Source organism: Ursus arctos, unplaced genomic scaffold (assembly GCF_023065955.2).
Source record: "Ursus arctos isolate Adak ecotype North America unplaced genomic scaffold, UrsArc2.0 scaffold_5, whole genome shotgun sequence".
Classification (NCBI taxonomy): domain Eukaryota; kingdom Metazoa; phylum Chordata; class Mammalia; order Carnivora; family Ursidae; genus Ursus; species Ursus arctos.
Genome location: NW_026623067.1, coordinates 39827023 through 39846141, shown reverse-complemented (window position 1 = coordinate 39846141; position 19119 = coordinate 39827023). Strand labels below are relative to the sequence as shown.

Below are 19119 nucleotides of genomic sequence, written 5' to 3'. Positions count from 1 at the left end.
TATTTCTGTTCTACTTCCCTGAATTGTTACTTACAGGTTCCCGGCCATCCATGGCTTCCATCCAGAGCCTCCGGTCCTCTTCCGACAACGCCTGCATGGTGATAACCCCTGGCCTGTGGAGAAAGGAGGACACAGACATGAACCCAGTGCCACAGGTAGAGAGATCTTGACGAAGGTGAAACTTCAAGAAACACCCAAACAACAGAGTGAGGGGTTGCTGGGATTAACAACATGAAGACAGGCACACACACAGCTTTTCAGAGCTGCCTTCCAGTCTCAGAAAGCAAAGTCATCTCATGAATGCCCCTCAATAAACCCATCTCCCTCAGATAGCTAGGAAAAAACAAAGCAGACAGGACCCTACTTACAGTTAAGCGACACAAATGATTAAAGTAATTCCCTTAGACCCTGTTTGTTCCTTGTGGTCTTACTCACTCCTATTTTCAAAACGCCTAACAGAGAGCTTTACTCACAGTAGGCTTGCAGTTCATTATGTATGTAAGTGAACAGAATTACTGGATTTGAGATTAAAGAGAGGGGAAATAACCAAGCTGGGGGGACCCTGTTCTTCTAACCTCTAATCCAAGGCTTCTAAACTCCTTTTGACATGGAGATGTTTTACGACAGTAATTGGCTTTATAATTATATTAAATGTGTATCATTTTTTAAGGGAATACTTGCCAAGTCAGGTATTAAGTTCTTTACGTGCATTACAACTCTTTGCACCCTCTCACTGAAATCTCCTTGCCCTTTCAAACTGAACACAAACCCTCCAGAAAGCTTGCACACAATATCAAATGGTGTTGGTTGAGTTCCCCGTACAGATGGCACTTCACAAGTAGAGACTTGAGCCATGAAAATGTCCTTGGGAGAGGGGCTAAAAGCCCTCTGTGCTTATTAAATCAGGAGTTCTTAGGGTCCACAGATGGGTCCAAGAGAGTCTATAAACCACCCTTCCATCTTCAAATGTACATATATTTTTCTGTATTAACAGCTCAATCTTACCCATTGTCAAAAAAGACTGCAACCCTCAAAAAGTTAAGAACTACTGATTTAAATCCTCATCTTTAAAGTTTGAGAAAGCCTAAAAGGACGTAAGAGGTCCACTGAGCAAGAATTAAGTCCTATTACCATCTGAGTCTGCAGTACTGTAATGATCCCAGAACAGTATGGTAATGAAACACATATGGGCCAGGCCATATCCTGATCAGCACAAGTCTATTCATTCTGACCTATATAATCACTGGTCCTGACTTATTTCCACATTTCCATTGAATATGCCAGATCTAATTATGATGAACATATTTTAAATATTACATCTGCTTCTTTTCATTGATTATTCCTCAACATCCCCTAAGGAAAAACACTTTCAAAGATGTAAGCATCTAAGTACCAGAGGGTTGGGGACTCGAGGGGCACTAGGGTGTGGTGTGAGTACATGTGCATATGTTGCGTGTGTGCAGGTGGAGGTGGACAATAGTGATGGTAGCTGGGTATGTGGGTGGATGAGTGAAGGTGTTGAACATGAGAACATTAATTCCTCAAGAGGCAGTCCTTCCTGTGAAGGCCATCCTGAGCAGTGGCACCCAAACACAAAGAGGGCTCAGAGAATACAGTAAGCCTTTTCTCCACAGCCCCTGCCAGGGCCCTCCACCCTCTTCCCAGAAATTCTCATTCTCAGACTCAAATGCCCATTTCCCGCCGTGAGCCCATTCAGTGCACCAGACCCACTGTCTGCAGACTACTGGCAGTCATGGCTCCACAGAGCTGATCCTTGGCTTGCAGGCATGGCGAAGTGATTCTACTCTTCTACCTCAAGCACAACACCTTAATGGCTTAGAGAAAAAAAGTCTACAACGCTGCAGTCCACTTTAGAACTCTCAGGTCCCTGGACCCGAACCTTTGAGTATTGCTCAAGTGTTGTGCCCAGACCACCAGCTTCAGAATCAGGCATTCCCTTAAAATGGAGATGCTTAGCCTGAAACCACCTTACTGAATCTGAATTTCTGGGTTGGGCTTAACCAACTCCCCAGGTGATCCCAATGCACAGTTAGGTCTGAGACTCACTGCCCTGGGCTGCCCACAGGCCCCCATCCTTTCCTTCCTATCCCCCCACACTGAAGAGCAAAGACATCCTCTGGTATATACTAGGGTCAAACAGCCAACAAGTCTCCAGTCCATTTTCTGCTAGGTGCTCACCAGCAAACAGTGAGACCACAATACTTGCCTAGCATATCAAGATTTCAGTGACCCTGCAGATGTCACATCAATTTCATGGCACACAGTGTGAGATTTCCACCCAGAACCACAAGGAGGAAGTTCAGACAAACTTAGAGGCCACTTGGCCCTAGTAACCAGGAAAGTCAACAGGATTTGTTTTCATTTCAAGAAGAAATATCAAAATGTAAGTTCTTTTCCACATGTGGTTTTGTTCCCCTTTTTTGTGGGAGGGGGTAGTATGGAACTGAATAAATTGGATTTAATACAATTATTTCTAATCCCATCACCCACCCCGAGGTTCAAGTAATTTTCTCTCAGTCTCATGTGCGTATATCTGGATCACAGTACTATCCTTTCTAGGCATCTAGAAAACACTCCTTTGGCTCCAAGTTTCTTTTCCTTCATTACAATTTAAACCATAATTATATAAATCTCTTGTGTGTGAATTTCCAAGAACCAAGGTGAAAGGGTCAACTTTATTTTGGAATCAAGCAGTAAGTTTCTTTCCATATTCCCCGTCCCTATGTCCCTATTAGCTAGCCACCATTCCTCAAAACAAAATAAAATGAGCAAAACTCCCTATGACCCTGTACTTCCCATGTCAGTCCCATACTTTTCTAGCGGCATCAGCTTAGTTCATGTTTTAAATGCATCTGGCTTTTCATAACAAAAATGGAGATGGTGAAAGAGAAAGAGAACTCCAAAAGAGGGTGTGCAACGAGCAAGGGAAAATATAAAACAATGAAAGAGAACTGGAAGTAAACGAGCTCTTTCTAGTTCTACAAAGAATCGTGTTACTATCAAACACCATAATGGAATAAAAGCTACAATAATAATAACCTAGGAGAGTATGTCAGATGCTATGCTAAGCACTATATGTAAATTAACTCATTTAATCTTGACAATGACATCATGAGGTAGGTATACTCTCATTATCCCATTGGGCAGATGGAAAAAACCAAAGCTCAAATAGGTTAAGTACCTAGTCCACAGTCAGAGTCAGGATCTCAACCCAGCTAGTCTATTGCTTCACCTTTGCGCACAAGACTACAGCAAATGCGAAGGTGCCCTGGCCCACAGAGAGCAGATACTGAACACCCAAGTCCTCTGCCATCAGAAAGGACCAAGCTCTCCTCTAAGCACCACAGGGAGTTCCCGCATAGTATCAAATAAGATCAAACAATAAAGGGCTCTGTAAAGCCTAAAGTGTTTCATAAATATGATCACCACCAGAACACCATTCAAACAGCCAATCCAAACCAAGAATATGACGATGTCCAGTGTGACTATGGCTGACTCTACAGCAGTGGTTCTCCACATTTTTTCTGCCTCAAGATACTCAAGAGATGGAAAGGTGATGCGTTTTTTATTATTTTATTATGTTAAGTTAGGCATTATACAGTACATCATTAGTTTCTGATGTAGCGTTCAATAATTCATTAGTTGCGTATAACACCCAGTGGATGATGAGTTTTTTTTTTTAAGAATACAAAAAGCACTAATTATGGGGGCACCTGTGTGGCTCAGTTGGTTTAAGTGTCTGTCTTCAGCTCAGGTCATGATCTCAGGGTCCTGGAATCTAGCCCCATGTCAGGCTCCCTGCTCAGTGAGGACTCTGCTTCCCTTCCTCCTTCTGCCCCCCCCCCCATGCTCTCTCTCAGACAAATAAACAAAATCTTTAAAAAAATAAAATTTAAAAGAAAGCATTAATCATAATGAAAAAATGTGAGGAAATAAGACTTCACCGAAATGAATAATTTTCATCCATAAAAAGGTACCATTAAAAGGGTAAAAAGACAAACTACAGAGAAAGAGAAGATGTTGTAGTTTATATCTCAAGACTCTTAACCAGAATATGTAAAGAATGCTAGGGGCGCCTGGGTAGCGCAGTCATTAAGCGTCTGCCTTCGGCTCAGGGCGTGATCCCGGTGTTCTGGGATGGAGCCCCTCATCAGGCTCCTCCGTTGGGGGCCTGCTTCTTCCTCTCCCACTCCCCCTGCTTGTATTCCCTCTCTTGCTGGCTGTCTCTCTGTCAAATAAATAAATAAAATCTTAAAAAAAAAAAAAGAATGCCAACAAATAAGAGAAAAAATCCAATTAATAAAATGGATAAAAGACATGAATAGGCGCTTCATGAAGGACACACAAATGGCCAACAACGTAAGAAAAAGGGCCCAACATGATGTCTCTTCGAGGAAATGCAAATGAAACCACAAAGAAATATAACAAACACCCTCCTGAATGGAGAGCATTCAGAAGACCACCAATACCAAGTACTGGCAAGAATGCAGAGCCACTGGAACTCTCATACATTGCTAGAAAGAGAATTGATAAAACCATTTTGGCATTATCAACTAAAACTAAACATACACCTCACCTGCTGTATGAACTAGCAATTCTACGTCCATGCATACATCCAAGAGAAATGAATGCTTATGTCCATCAAAGGACACATTCAAGAATGCTGTTTTATTCTTAAGGGCCAAGCTTTGCAACAAAAAAAACTCAAATATCCATCTACAAGAATAAATTGTTTATATTTAAACAAGGGAACACCACACAAAAATAAGAAAGAACCAGTTACTAGGTACAATCAACAAAATGAATCAATCTTATAATAATGAAAGAAAGAATCCAGACGCAAACTACTAACACTATGATTCCATTGATATGATGTTCAAACACTAGTCAAAGTCATCTATGGTGACAGAATTCAGAACAGTGATTTCATCTTGGGGAAGAGGTATGATGATGACTGATAGGAAACCTTCTCCTCGGGTAACAGCAATGTTCTATAACCTGATCTGGTGGTTACACAGGTACAGGGGTTGTGGGGGTAGTCATAAAGATACAGACTTAGGATTCGTGCATCTTACTGTGATTACACACCTCAATTAAAAAAAAAGTCTTTTAAATACCAAAGAGATAGGCCTTGTCATCAATAACTTAGGCTCACTAGCTATCCTGACTCTGGTGTTTCATAGCTGTGTAAGTGCCTAGGGGACAAGTAACTAAACTACTCTATACTCTTCTTTACACTGCAGATTTAAGCAGTACCTACTTCAAGGAGTCATTGTGAAAGTTAAACGAGATATTCATAAAGTGTTTCAAAGTGTTAGACACTGTAAATGCTCCAAAAGTTAGTTGTTATCACTGGGGCAAATGGTGGTGGTGGGTGGAGAGAAAAAGATGGCAAATGTGCAGTAGGGTCAAAGTGATGGAGGAAGAAGGCAGGTGTATACAGTTTAAAAAGGAAAAGAAACCAGCCACAGGTGCTTCTGATACATATGACCCCACCCCCAACATACTCACACACAGCACTGAAAATCACACCTCTACCACAAAGGGAGCCAGGCCAGGGGCCGCACTGACACACAGGTTCTGGTATCATGGCCATTTCCTTTTTCCTCCTGAGTAAAGCATCGATGTGGCCTACTTCCCCCTTCTGGAATTAATGTCGGATAATTGATAAGGGCAAAGAGGGGCCTTTGGCACATTTTAGAAAATCTGCCAAGGAACAGATTAGTTGGGAGAAGTTAGGAGAAGTAACAAAGGATTTGCAATCCTTTCTAGAGCTAAACCCTAAGATACAATGTAAAATATGGCACCTCATTTTGACTCTGAATAAATCCTTGGTTAATGCTGTATCTTTATCGCTTCAGAACTGTGAACAAGTATCTGCAATTTTCTCTAAGCTAGCACTCCACCTCTCTCGTGACAGAGGAGGAGATGCAGAAAATCACTCATCTGTCACAGGGCAAACCGTGCCCCAGCACCATATCCCCTTCAACTCTGGCATCCAAAAGAGCCCGTGGAGGGGCGCCTGGGTGGCTCAGTCGTTAAGCGTCTGCCTTCAGCTCAGGGCGTGATCCCAGCGTTCTGGGATCGAGCCCCGCATCAGGCTCCTCCACTGGGAGCCTGCTTCTTCCTCTCCCACTCCCCCTGCTTGTGTTCCCTCTCTCGCTGGCTGTCTCTCTCTGTCAAATAAATAAATAAAAATCTTAAAAAAAAAAAAAGAAAAAAGAGCCCGTGGAAAACAGTGCACCCTTTACTGCCACATCCAGGAGCTGGGGACCACTGATGTCAGCTCACAGCCTCCTCAGCAGCAGAGAGCAAGCAGAATCACAACCAGCCCTGACTTCAGGGCCACTCACAGCTTTCCTGCTCTAATCTTATTCCTGAATCTAAGTCAACAATAGTGATCTCAGTGGCTTGGCAACTCCACCACTTCCTACTGGACAAGGAAATGCTGTTAGTGACTCCACCTCACTGAAACAAACACTCAGAATCTAACAGTACTATTCTTTCTAAATCAACCTGCAAAGATCCAAAGATCTAGGAGTTACTCATTCATAAGACTTTAAGTCTTCTGTTGGCAAGAGTTCATCCCCCAGCTTTCAACCACACTACAGCACATGTAAAAGTCAAGTTATGCTTATATAAGAAGACAGGGAATGGTGAAGGCTTGGAGAATGGGCTGCCATCCACAGCGGAAAAGAGCCACACAAGTGCCAGGGACAAGAAGTGGTCCTCTGCTTCTAAAATGCTACTGGGAAAACAGGTTCCCAACCATTACTAAGGTTCAAGGTTCAGGACATCTTCATTTACACAGAGATATGGCCAAAGTCATGCCAAATAATCTTAGAGAATGACATTGCTTTCTTGTCTATGAGATTACAGACTCAAACATCTACAGAGAACAGCAAGTAAGCAAAATGAGAATGAATAAAAAGATTATTTATTGCCCCAAGGAAAACAGGCTCAGTCTCATTTTCCTTATAACATGCAGCCCATTATTTTGTTCTTTTGCACATTTACTTTTTGATAGTCATAGGAACAAAAAAGTATTTCCCTTCTATGGGAAAAATAACGGCACAAGCAGCTGTCACCTGTCAACACAGTGAAACAAAAGGGCATGTTGGGGACTGCAGCAAAGTGGAGCATATATGCCTCCCCTAAAGGAGGCATCCACCACTCAGCTCTAAAAACAGCTGGCAAATGGGGAGGGGGACCAAAATTTACAGATTTTTCCAACTTCAACATGTTGGCTCAAACACTACTCAAGCCAAACAAAATATGCCTGTGGACCACCAGTTTGCAACTTCTAGTGTCTGTGTCTGTCTTCCTCTGAGCTCCACCCCAAGTTATCAGGGCATATTATAAAGTCATCTGATGCACTAGAACCAACAACGATGCATGTTTGTATTTCTGATTCACCTCACAGTCAAATTCAGCAGAGCATCTCCAGCTCTTCAGAACCGTGGACTACTTCCCCTTTTTTCCCCAATACTCAGGACCCAGTGTCATCACTGGAGGGCAACATTAATCTATGTGGAGATAAAAAGTTATGAATATGCACAACTATACATGCACTGAGATAATGACTCACTGAAGGTCTTGTGCATTAGAGATCCTTCTGCATAAAAAGGATATGAGTAGGCTATAGGTAAGAGACAGAGAAACTGAGAGAGAAACCGGAAGTTGCAAACTAGTGGCCCATTACCTGGGACTAATATTTACTATGTGCCAAGTACTGTGCTAAGGCCTTTACCTGCAATATCGTTTATTCTTCAAAATAACTATACGAAGTAGGTATTATCATTATACCTCTTTAAAACACTTACAAAAGTCATACCACTAGTAAGTGGCAAAGCCTCACCTTGAACCCAGTCTGCTGACTCTGAAGCAAAGCCCATACAAAAGCACAATACTGTACTGCCCCCATGTGCATGCAGTGTATGTGCCCTGGGATCCATGGTGACCAGCTCCATAAACCTTAAGGGGAGAGAAGGAAAAAGGGGAAGCATAGCTTGTGCGTGCGTGCACGCACTCTCTCTCTCTATCACACACACACACAAACATACACACCTTAAGAAGTTTTCAGAAGCAGGCTTCTCATCAATTTAGAAAGGATCTGATCCTAACAATGAATAAATTATAACATATTCTAGCATACAGCATTAACCTCTTAAGAGGAAATGTCCTAAAATAATGAGCACCATACCAGTAAGGATACTCTCAAGAGTAAATATTGCCAATCATATGAAATAATTTCCTACATTTTTATTTTTAAGGAAAGTGCAGTCATAAAACATTAGGAAGACCAAATAAATCTTTGGCACATGAAACAGCATTATCCTAAAAGAAACATATACTGATTACCTATTACGGGCCAGCCATGATGCTAGGTACCGGGAATATAGGAGAAAGCACAGTTTAACACAGAAGCAGCAGCAGCAGCAGCAGGAGACAGCATTATTAATTGCCATAATGAGTAAAACTCCGGGAGAACAAAAATACTTGTTACTACCACTGATAACAAATTGAAAAAATTGTCTAATTCAAGAAATTTGTTAGTTCATTTATTAATTTTTCATTTTTAGTATTCTAGCTCATAGTGAATAGAAATGTAAGTAAGTGGAATTTAGTGATTGATTTGTTTCCTCTTTTCAGATTTATTTAAAAGCAACATTTTGTTTTATATTAAAAAAAAAACACCAAACTTATTTTATACTTAGAAGTTGGCAAATTAACTGGCATTCACCATCAGCAAAACAAATTTCAGTACACAGACTGAAGAGTACAAATCCAGTCTCCCTTCGTAAAATCCATGAACCACCACGTCCCATCCTTAGTTAAACCAGAGTCAAAGAGTAAACACTCTCTCCGTTAATTTACAAAAAAGAAGAGGACGAAGACCACTAGATGACAAGTTCAAACTGCATGAATATTTAAGATTCCAAGAACTTCTCAACTCGCTTATTTTACAGAACAGCCAAGAAGCAATCCAGAAAGCACAATACTTCCTCCCAGTTTACCCCCACCCAAGTATGGAAGTCAGAGCAGAACACCCTCTGAGGAAGGAAAAGCCATTTCCTGTCTAAAATGTCAGTGGTATTGAGACCAGCACTCTAATCCAACCACCAGGAAGGCAAAATCAAATATTATTTCAAACCAGGGGTGAGAAGAGGAGGGGCGGGGAGCGGAAGTCTGAAATCAGGAAAAATAGATTCATCTGTTGCGAAAGATAAAGGCGCCCTGCACGGAGAGGGAAAGGCAGGTCTGCCTGGTGCTCAGCACACATCGGACAGCCAAAATCACACATCTGTTTTCTTCACCATCCTGAAATAAGCCATCCCTGAAGCAAAGAGCCTGACACTTTTCATTTAGAAAGCAAGGTAAAATGTAATGTTTAAACAGAGGCTTGATTAACGGAGCATGCTTGCTTTTGCAGGGAAGTGGGTATGAAATGATCCATCACAAAAGGGTGAGAGGAAGGAATTTCTAGACAAAGAATGAATCATTTAGAATACCTTTTCTTTGAGGAGTAATTTGTCTCATTTCTTCTCTAGCGCACAAACACCCCCCACCTCCCCCGCCGACTCCTAATTGTTGATATATAAAGGACAGCTGATTTTCAACTAGACCTTCTTAATAGCTACTAATAAATATACAAAACTGCCATCTAGAGGTTGAGCACTGCAGCAAGTCTGTTACATAATGTGCTCCTTTTTGGAAAACACATACCATTCTACACTCACACAACCTCACCAAGACATACAAACAAGCGCATACACACACGACGCATACCAAATTAGAAGCAACAGTATTATTTTAACCTAGTACAGTTCCCTTTTGAGGCAATCATAAAGAAAGGCATAAAACTTTTTATCTTGTATAGGAAATACATACAAATAATGGGTTACCACATATATAATTTGAAAACGGAATCTTCCCCCAGCATCCCCTTTGCACATATACATTTAACGCACCTGCATTCACTCTTAGTTTACAGAGGACTTGAAAAATCATTATACTATAGGCAAAGGAACAACATCAAATTGGAAAAAACAGGCTCAAAGAAACATCCACCAAAGCAAAGGTTCAACATACGAACAATGAATTCCCAGGTACTGGGGTAGAGAAAGAAATTCAAAAGCACAACTTTCTCCAACACAGGACTGCATCAGGAAGGAGTATTATCATATTCCATCTTCAAAACAATCCTGCAAGAGGGGTATAAATTAGCCCTTGCCCAGAGTCACACAAGTAAGGGGCAGTTACCAAATTGAAATTCAAGGCTGTTTGCATCTTTTAACTGCATTGTGCAGCCTGCCATAAAAAGAGCCTTGAAATAAGGATGGTAGCTGATTGGACGGTTTTGGGTAGATTTTCTCAGATCTTCCGTAAATCTTCCAAGCCTCCACTATTTTTACTTTAACCAACCATTCATTTGCCTAGAATTTTTTTCACCCTACCTATACTGGAATGCAGATTATGTGAGTACTTAAATAGCAACTAACATGATTAAGCGCTTACATTATCTTACAAAATAGTTAACCGAAGTCCCAAAGAACAAAATTAACTCAAATATTGCACTTCCATAAGAAACAAAATAAACAACCACATGCACACAGTACTATATTAAAAACTGTAGAAAATGATGTTATCATGTCTCTGGAAGCAAATTACCCGACACACAAATTTAGAGTTGAACAGAGGTATATAGAACATACCTAATTCAACAACCAGCCAACCACTACCAAGAAAAGCTCATACACTGTGCAAATGCACAGTACGTACAGTGGGACGACGGCAGAGTTGACAGGGGTTGTGGCACATCATGTTGGTGCTGGTCACAGGCAAAGCCCTCTTTCTTTATTGTGGGAAGCTTGCACTAGGACTTCAGGTTTCGTTTGAAAGCAAAATCAGGTGACAGCTTTTAAGAAGGGAAGCCCAGTAGATTCATAGTGCTTCATTCAACTTTCTACCTCCGCTGTGCATTGCAGATAATGCTATGCATCTGTGCATTGCAGATAATGCTATGCATCATCAATGAGGGAGGGAGGGAAGGAGAGAAGGAATGGATTCAGAGTATTCCAGTCATGCCATCAATCTCTGTAAGAACAGAAGGATTAAGTCCTGTGTTTGTTACATTTGTCCTACGGCTTTCTGGTCCTCCAAGTTTGCTGAAACACTCAGCACCCCAGTTTATATCTTTAGTTGCATGAACGTTTATGTGTATGCATTTGTGTCTGTTCCTTCTACAATCAAAAGCAAACTCCATGAACGTAAGGACTATGCTTGTGTTGGCCCCCATGCCAATGCCGGGAATGAGGCGTGTAGTACCCACATAATGTCTTCAAATGTATGGACTTCTGTTGGAGTCAGCTAGTCCTGGAAAAAATAAAGCATTCTAATTGTTTCCTTTCCCCAAGTATAAACACCACCACTCAAGAGACTATATTGATTCAGTGCATCAAAATGAAGCCTTTTGTTTCTGTTATTTTCCATATGGCTTAGTGGCTCCTCCTGGAAAACATATGGGAGAAAATATCCATGTGTCACATCTGTGAGAAATTTCTTTAAACGAATCCAGAGATGCTGGGAGAAGACTGCCACCATGATCCTTTAGCTTGAGCAAACATTTTCTCTACTTTTGCTCCTTAATTTCCATAGGATGCTTCACGGTAGAGTTAATTATTCAGAGTGACTGAAGAAAGGCACCAACTGGCAAGTATTAGTAACTCACATACCACTAACAGCTACTTTTAGATGGAATCCCATTTCTACCCATGAATTTTACACTGAACTCCCTCAAAAAGAGGTGACATACTTTAAGGGGGAAAAAATGATAAATCTAGTCTTTACTCAATTAACCAATATAAAACATAAACCATCAAATGCTCGGTGCTATGGCAAGGTAATACAAAAACACCAAAGAATGCTTCTGTATTAAGACATAAGAAAGAATGATTTTTTTTTTTTAAACTAAAGAAAGCTTAGGCTACCATCAAGAGTATCCAGAGTAAGGAAGGTAATTTATGTCAATATGCTGTTTGTGAAGTGGGGCTTATTGCCAATGGGATTATTCAACAAGTGTGTGCTGGCCCATCCATCTAAAAGGCTGTCAGGGGTATTGCTGCTGCTTGATTGAGGGAGGTCCTCCCTATTCAATACTGGGTTCCTTTGCTAGGACTGTTTTAACAAAGTACCACAAACTGGGTGACAGCAACAATAGAAATTGAGCATCTCACAGGTCTAGAGGCTGTGAAGTTCAAGAGCAAGCCGTTAGCAGCGTGGGTGCCTTCTGAGGTATGTGAAGGAGAATCCTTTCCATGCCTCCGTCCTAGCTTCTGGGGGTTTACTAGCCATCTTTGGTATTCTTTGGCTTGATGACACATCACCCCATCTCTGCCTTCACGTTCACGTGATGCTCTCCCTGTGGACATACCTGTCTCATATCCAAATTACCCCATTTTAGAAGGACATCGGTCATACTGGATTAGGGCCTACCCTCGTGACCTAACTTTAACTTGATGACCTCTGTAAAGACCCTGTTTCCAAGTAATTTTGATTTTTAGATACGGGGGATTAGAACTTACAACATATGAATTGAGGGATATACAATTCAACTCATAATAAATATCTTCTAAGAAAGTAAGAAAATACTCCCCTTTGTATCATATTGTGGCAACATCCTACAACCCCTCCAAGTCACACACACTCGTTTAAAGCCCTATAATAGTCTTAATGCTAGAGTCCCGAAATTGAATTTAAAAACAAAAACAGAATGTAAATTCAAAGCAGTATCACATTGATTTAATGGACATGCTATCTTGACCTCAACAACTTTTCACTTTAAAACTGAAGAAACACAGAAGAGTTTCTACTAACGTTAACTTTTCAAAGCTGGTAAAAATAAACCCTTCTGAAGGAAAGCCAAAGACATGAAAACATCAGCCTGTGACATATTTACTCAGAATAGTCCAGGGGTCTTCAACAAATTCTCGGGTCTGAACCTCCCGCAAAACTAGTTCTGAGAAAAGGAATCAAAGAAAGGCACTAGAGAGAATAAGGGACAGATAAGACATGATTATGTGGAATTAGGTAATTATGCAAAGTTACTATAGAAGGGTGTAAGAGACTGAGAAGAGACTATAAGCCTAGTTGAGATATCAAAAGAAAAGCAATTAGATACAAGAATTAAAAGATTTCTGAAATGTATTCAGTTTACAGAGAACCTGGGACACAAATTTCAAGAACTATGGATCTAAATCCCATACCTCTGAACTAACAGTTGATTTGATTTGCAGCTTGTTCATTGGTCAAAGAGTCACAACACTTCTTCCTTTAGGACATAAATGTCAGAGATTAACCCCTTTTCATCAGGATTTCAGAAGGAACAAATTAACAGCAATGTATTGTGTGATACAATGAAACCAACTGATAAATGGCACTGTTGCTTTCTGACTCATGCTAGGCTCCCTAGAGAAACAGAAATGAGTGTCATCTTAAAAATAAAAGGGAGAAGAGGTGTACCCAAAAAAACATGGCATTCACGGGACACCTGTGCACTATGTGCCTGGTGCCTGTGCTCTAACTGCACTGCCTCTTTAAACTGTTAGCCATGTGAGGATTTTCTGGAGGTCACGAGGCAGTAAGTGCAAGAACAGAAGCTAGTTTGCAGCTTTAGTTCATCCATTTGTTTATGATGCCACGTGCAAGTGATTACAGTGAGAAAGCACTTCTCAGATTTCACATCCAGCAAGTTGAACCTTCAGTGGTATCTCTAAAACCCAAGTACCAACAGCCCAGGGCTTAACGCTGGAAACGTTTCTAACGTATCCTGTTTTGAGGCAGCAGGGTGCCCTGCAGTGAGTGCCCATGCGCCTCAGTTCAAATCCTTCCTGAGCCTGGGGGAAGATGCACACTTCTGAACTACAGATTCCTCACCAGTAAGGTGGATTAATTGGAGCACAATCCTCCTTGGACTGTAATGAGGATAACATGAGAATGTATGAACAGCGTTCAGCTTCTAGAAAGTGTTCTCTTATTGCTGGTTCCCTCACCCCTCCTCCACCTTTAACTTAAAAAGTGAGTTTTACGATGGTTGCTGCTGTTGCTTTTTTCCTGGTCATCTCTTGTCAGAGGCTGGAAATCACCTTTTCTACTAGCTATATTCTTCTCCTCCATATGGGTAAAAATTAAGCAGATTCATAAAGAAGCCTCAGTTTTTTAGGTTTCTGTTTTGTTTTACTGTTGTTCCTTGTTACAATGTTTTTAATAAGGAAACATTTTTATACTCTAAAAAATCTGTAATGTGATAGGCATGGTGTTTAATGCACCAATTATTAGTGAGAATAAAGGACAAATGAAGAGCTTGTTCCAAAAGTGGATTTCAGAGTCTCTCTCCAGGAGAGTCAGACGGACTGTGTAGGTCTGGGGCAGGGCCAAGAAGCTGTAGCTCTAACAAGCACCCCCGTGAACGCTGAGTACAGGTGGTTCTCACCACACAGTGAGACATGCTCATGGAATCAACTGAAAAATACTGACTGGCTGGAATATCACTTCCTAAAGGCTATAGCCTCTGTTAAAAAATAACATAAAATATCAGCACTAAGTCTAAAAGATGTAAGTATTCAGAATAACCCTAAAAACCCACCATGTCATATATTCTAAGTCAAAATACTACTTTAGCATGTATGCATACCTTAATAGAGTAAAACGTTAATAGCCACTACATAAACATTTATAAATATAACCATTTCCTCTTTTACTTCCACATGTCCTAGGTGCTAAACTTGCATTTTGTCCCTCTACCTCTCTAGCCATTCAGGTACAGCTGAGAAATCTGGGGAAGGCACAGGTTGGAAAGGTAGCAGGAATCAACTCCTTGCTAAAGCACACTGCGGAAAAACCAAGGTGCAGGAATCTTCCAGAGGAGAGGACTCTGGGCAGAGCTCCCAGGAATGTTGCCAATGAACCCATGGAAATGCTTTTCCTTCTCTCCTTAGTCCCTTCCTGGATGGGTAAGAAAAATGCAGAAAGACCTAAGTCAAAACAGGAGACAGATAAGGAAAAATTCTGCCCAACTGTAACCTAATCTTTGAGTTCAAAGATAATAACCTATATAAAAAACAGAGAAGTGTTTCATACATGTTCTACGTTATTTTAGGTGACAGCCAGGAGACACAGAAGACGCTCAACCTCAGAAAACAAAGTTTCTTAAACTCCCAGGTCCTAGAAACAGGATGCATGCACGGCCTACCTAACAGGGCAAAGTGGGAAAGAGCCAGCACCCATGGGGCTACTTGTTAGGTAGTGATGGAAGAGCCTAGGTGGTGGCTCTTATTGGAGTTTCCAAGGAAAAGGCAAAGCAGGGCAGGGTCAACAGTTTATTGGCTAGTTTGAATAATTTCAGGGGGCTCTAAGCTAGAGGAGTGGCCCTCCTTGCCTGGTACCTGGACCTCAGATAATTAAAGCAACGGAATATGGCCTCCTGGGGACTAAGCGCCAGGTGGAGGAGGCCTGGCTCTGGGTTGGTTAATTTGCATGTCGGTGGCACGCTGGAGGCTGTGTCCTTTGATCTCTAAGAATTAGCTAGCTCTGGAAGGGACAGTCTCTCCCCAGCCAGAAAGGTTTTTAAGGTGTCCTAATACCACAATATACAGAAAATTTAAAATATAAGCAATAGGACAGAACTAGCTACTCACCTCCTGTTACTATGAGGAAATTCACCTGCCTCTTTCAGAACCCCAACTGAAACCCCTCCGTGTCATCCCCAGGGAACCAGAGATAGCAACTTAGGACAAATCCACTTTCCAAAACCACTCAGTATGTTCAATGTAACACATTTGCTCTCAGCTTATAATTGGGACATGCAAAGCTTTTAAGGGTATAATCAAGGGAAAAAAAGGGTAGGAAGTATTAGGAAATGAGAAGGAGGCACCACGTTGAGTTTTAATTGCCTAAAAAGCAACTCTCTAAAACTTCTGGGAAAACTTCTGAGGAAGAAAACAGGAAACAATTCAGCTTCAGAAATCATCTCTGAGCTGGCTTTCAGATAGGGGACAGCTGCAATGTGAGGCACACCTTCTTCCAAATAACCATACAAAGAGATGACAGTCTCTAGAAACAGTTGACAAACATCAAACAAACAACTAACTCTGCTTTTAAACACACACGTCTTCTCCACCTCTTTCATGGATGCTGACAATATGAATTCCCTTAGACTCCCTACTGAGAACAGAGACACATAAAGGTGCTTAAACCATCCTGAGTGAGGATTTGTTTAAAACCAAGAATAACCAATTTTGGTGTGAGGCAGACATTTTGCAATTCCCCTATACTACCCTAGTTCAATGTATGTCCTCACGCACCCCTTTTCTACTACCCTTCCACATCCCCAAACATGGTGAAGAACTGGGGTACTTTCTTTTCTTTACAGATTATGTTTACTTCTCATCATTTCCAGTCTAACCTTATAAAATAATCAAGTCTGGTGAACGTGCAGGACAAGCTAATTAACAAATAACAGCTAACACTTGCTGAGCATTTATCATTTGCCACCCTGCCAAGCTTTTTACGTGCATTATCTCCTTGAATCCTTACAATTCTAGGAACTAGGTACTATTACTATCCTCATTTTCCAGATAAGGAAATCGAGGCCCTGAGAGATTAAGTAGTTGTAGCTGAAAGTCACGTGGCTACAAAGCAGCAAAGTCCAAATTTAGACCCAGGCTGCCTAACTTGAGAGTCTAAGGTATAATGACTAAGTGCTGAAGAGATGAGGTAGTTTCCATAACTTCTGATTAAAGCCAAAGGGCATGCTCCCTCCACGAGAGCTCGAGCAGCCTCCAGCAGTTCCAGTGCAGGGAGACATCACGGCAGAAGAAGGCATTCCAAACCTGCCAACACCCCAGAAGGCACTCACTCTCCATCTTCTAGAATCAGGAAAAAGTGGCCCTAAGTAAATAAATGTCCCAGAAAGGGCAGAAATACTGGCTTCACAAAACGGTGGGTGTGTGTGTGCATATGTGTGTGTGTGTGTGTGTGTGTGTGTGTGTGTGTGTGTGTGTGAATAAAGGGGAGAAATGGCATTATAGGAGAATCATGCTGGGATTTAAGGATCTTTAATGCTGGCACTGCTGATCTTGAACAGACAGCACAAATAAGCTTAACACGTGGCTTTCACTCAAGGAATTAACCTGTTGCCAAGTAAAGTGTTTCAAAGAATTGGAATGTTGTCAAACTAGCTTAACACCATGAAATGGTACAACTTAATGAGACTCCATAAATATTGAGGACTATACCACACAGCTCCCTCTGCAAAAAGTTATTTTACAAGTGGTTTGCTGTCTATCCTGGGAGAATACACACAGTGGTAGGTGAAATGCTACAACTAAAAGCTGTCTTTTTTTAACTGAGCACAACTTGTTCCACCCTTCACTTTACCCCGATTCCTTTTGGACCACTTTTTAAATTTAAAAAATTAAATATTTTTAAAGCAAAAAAATCTCAAATAGCTCATATAATCATGCTAAACAGTTTTCTTTAAACATCTACTCAACCTCCTAGGATAATACACTTTACTTCTCAGGAAAGCCCTAACGTTAAAGCAAACCAAACCAGAGGCTCAGCACTGAACTTACAAGAGGGAAGAAGCTATACTGATCCTTGCAGACCAGCAATTGGCCTAAGTTCTATTCCAAACTGAGTATTTGGAAAAGGAGGGGTAGTGTGAGATTGGATGACAGAAAAGCTCTGACTGAATGGAAAAGGTAAAAAATCCAAATTCAGTAATATCTGTTCCTGAGCAAAGCGTGACAGGTACTCACCTGTCTACTGCTTCTACGTCAAAGCAAAACCTCTTCTCGATAGAGTCTGTTTTCCGGCGGGTGCAGGATTTCAGGGTGACGGATTCATCTTCTCCCTGTTAGGAGCACACAGACTATTAAGATGAGGCCTGAACATGGGCTATGCTATGTGCCTCTCCAGCATACCACAAACATGCCACATCAACAGGAGTGATCATTCCATCTTCTCAAGCCCGAGTGTTCACGACCCACAGAAGGTGGAATGTTGATCAAAATCCTTCCCTCAGGCACAAGACTCACGCAGCTAAAACCTGTAAACCAAGTTGTACTTCGAGCCAAACATCTCTAGTTTTTAGTTCTAACACATCATGATGGTACAGCATCAGCCCATGCTACATAAACTCTTGTTGATGATGTCTGCAACAGGCTTAATTTGCTGCGGTTTTTAAAAAATTTATTTATTTATTTGAGAGAGAGCCTGCATGCGCACCATGGAGTGAAAGCGGGGCGGGGGGGGGGGGGGGGCGCGAGGCGGAGGACAAGCAGACTCCTCGATGAGAGCAGAGCCCCACATGGGGCTCAATCTCACAACCCTAAGATCATGACCTGAGCCAAAACTAAGAGCTGGAGACTTAACCAACTGAGCCAACCAGGCACCCCTAATTTGCAGGACTGATAAGGGTTAAACCAGATGACCTGCAGGTCTCCTCCCGACTCTGAGTTAGTTTCTATGTTTCACCGCCTCCACTTTTTCAGGAAGGCCTTCCTGGACCAGGTCAAATACCTCCAAGATGCATTCACATAGCACCACGTACTTCATCTCCCGCACCACACTCATCGTAGCTGAAATTGCCCACTGATGAGGGCGATGATTCCAATCATGTCTCCCTCCTCATTAGACTCTAAGTTCCCTGAGGGCAGGGACTGTGTCTGTTCTTGCTGATACCTGTGCTCCCAGAGCCCAAACAGGCCCCGGAACAGAGGAGATGCTCAGTAAATAGGTTTTTAACAGCATTACAAAGGTGTAACTAATGTATAATAAACTGTACATGTCAATTTATGAGTTTTAACTTCTGTATCTCTCCATAAAATCAACACCGCAATCAAGCTAATGCACATTTCCATCACCCCCAGAAGTTTTCTTGTCCTTTGAATTCCACCCCTCCACCCAGTTCACCCTCAGGCAAACACTGAATCTGCTTTCTTGTCTTACAGACTAGTTTGCATATTCTGTAATTTCATATAAATGGAATCACATAGTATGTGCCCTTTTATTTCTGACTTCTTTGACTTGGCACAA

General features: G+C 41.5%; 1 protein-coding gene across 4 annotated transcripts in view; it reads right to left on the bottom strand.

Moving 5' to 3' along the window:
• Window positions 1-19119, bottom strand: part of ARHGAP26 (Rho GTPase activating protein 26) — a 414131-nt gene that overhangs the window by 256117 nt on the left and 138895 nt on the right. For all 4 annotated transcript variants that reach the window (XM_026499014.4, XM_026499015.4, XM_057306962.1 and 1 more), the window contains 2 exons: window positions 17841-17935; window positions 35-113 (listed from right to left, as the gene is read on the bottom strand). In XM_026499014.4, coding sequence (XP_026354799.1) covers window positions 35-113; window positions 17841-17935 — 174 coding nt within the window. The remainder of the gene's footprint in view (window positions 1-34; window positions 114-17840; window positions 17936-19119) is intronic.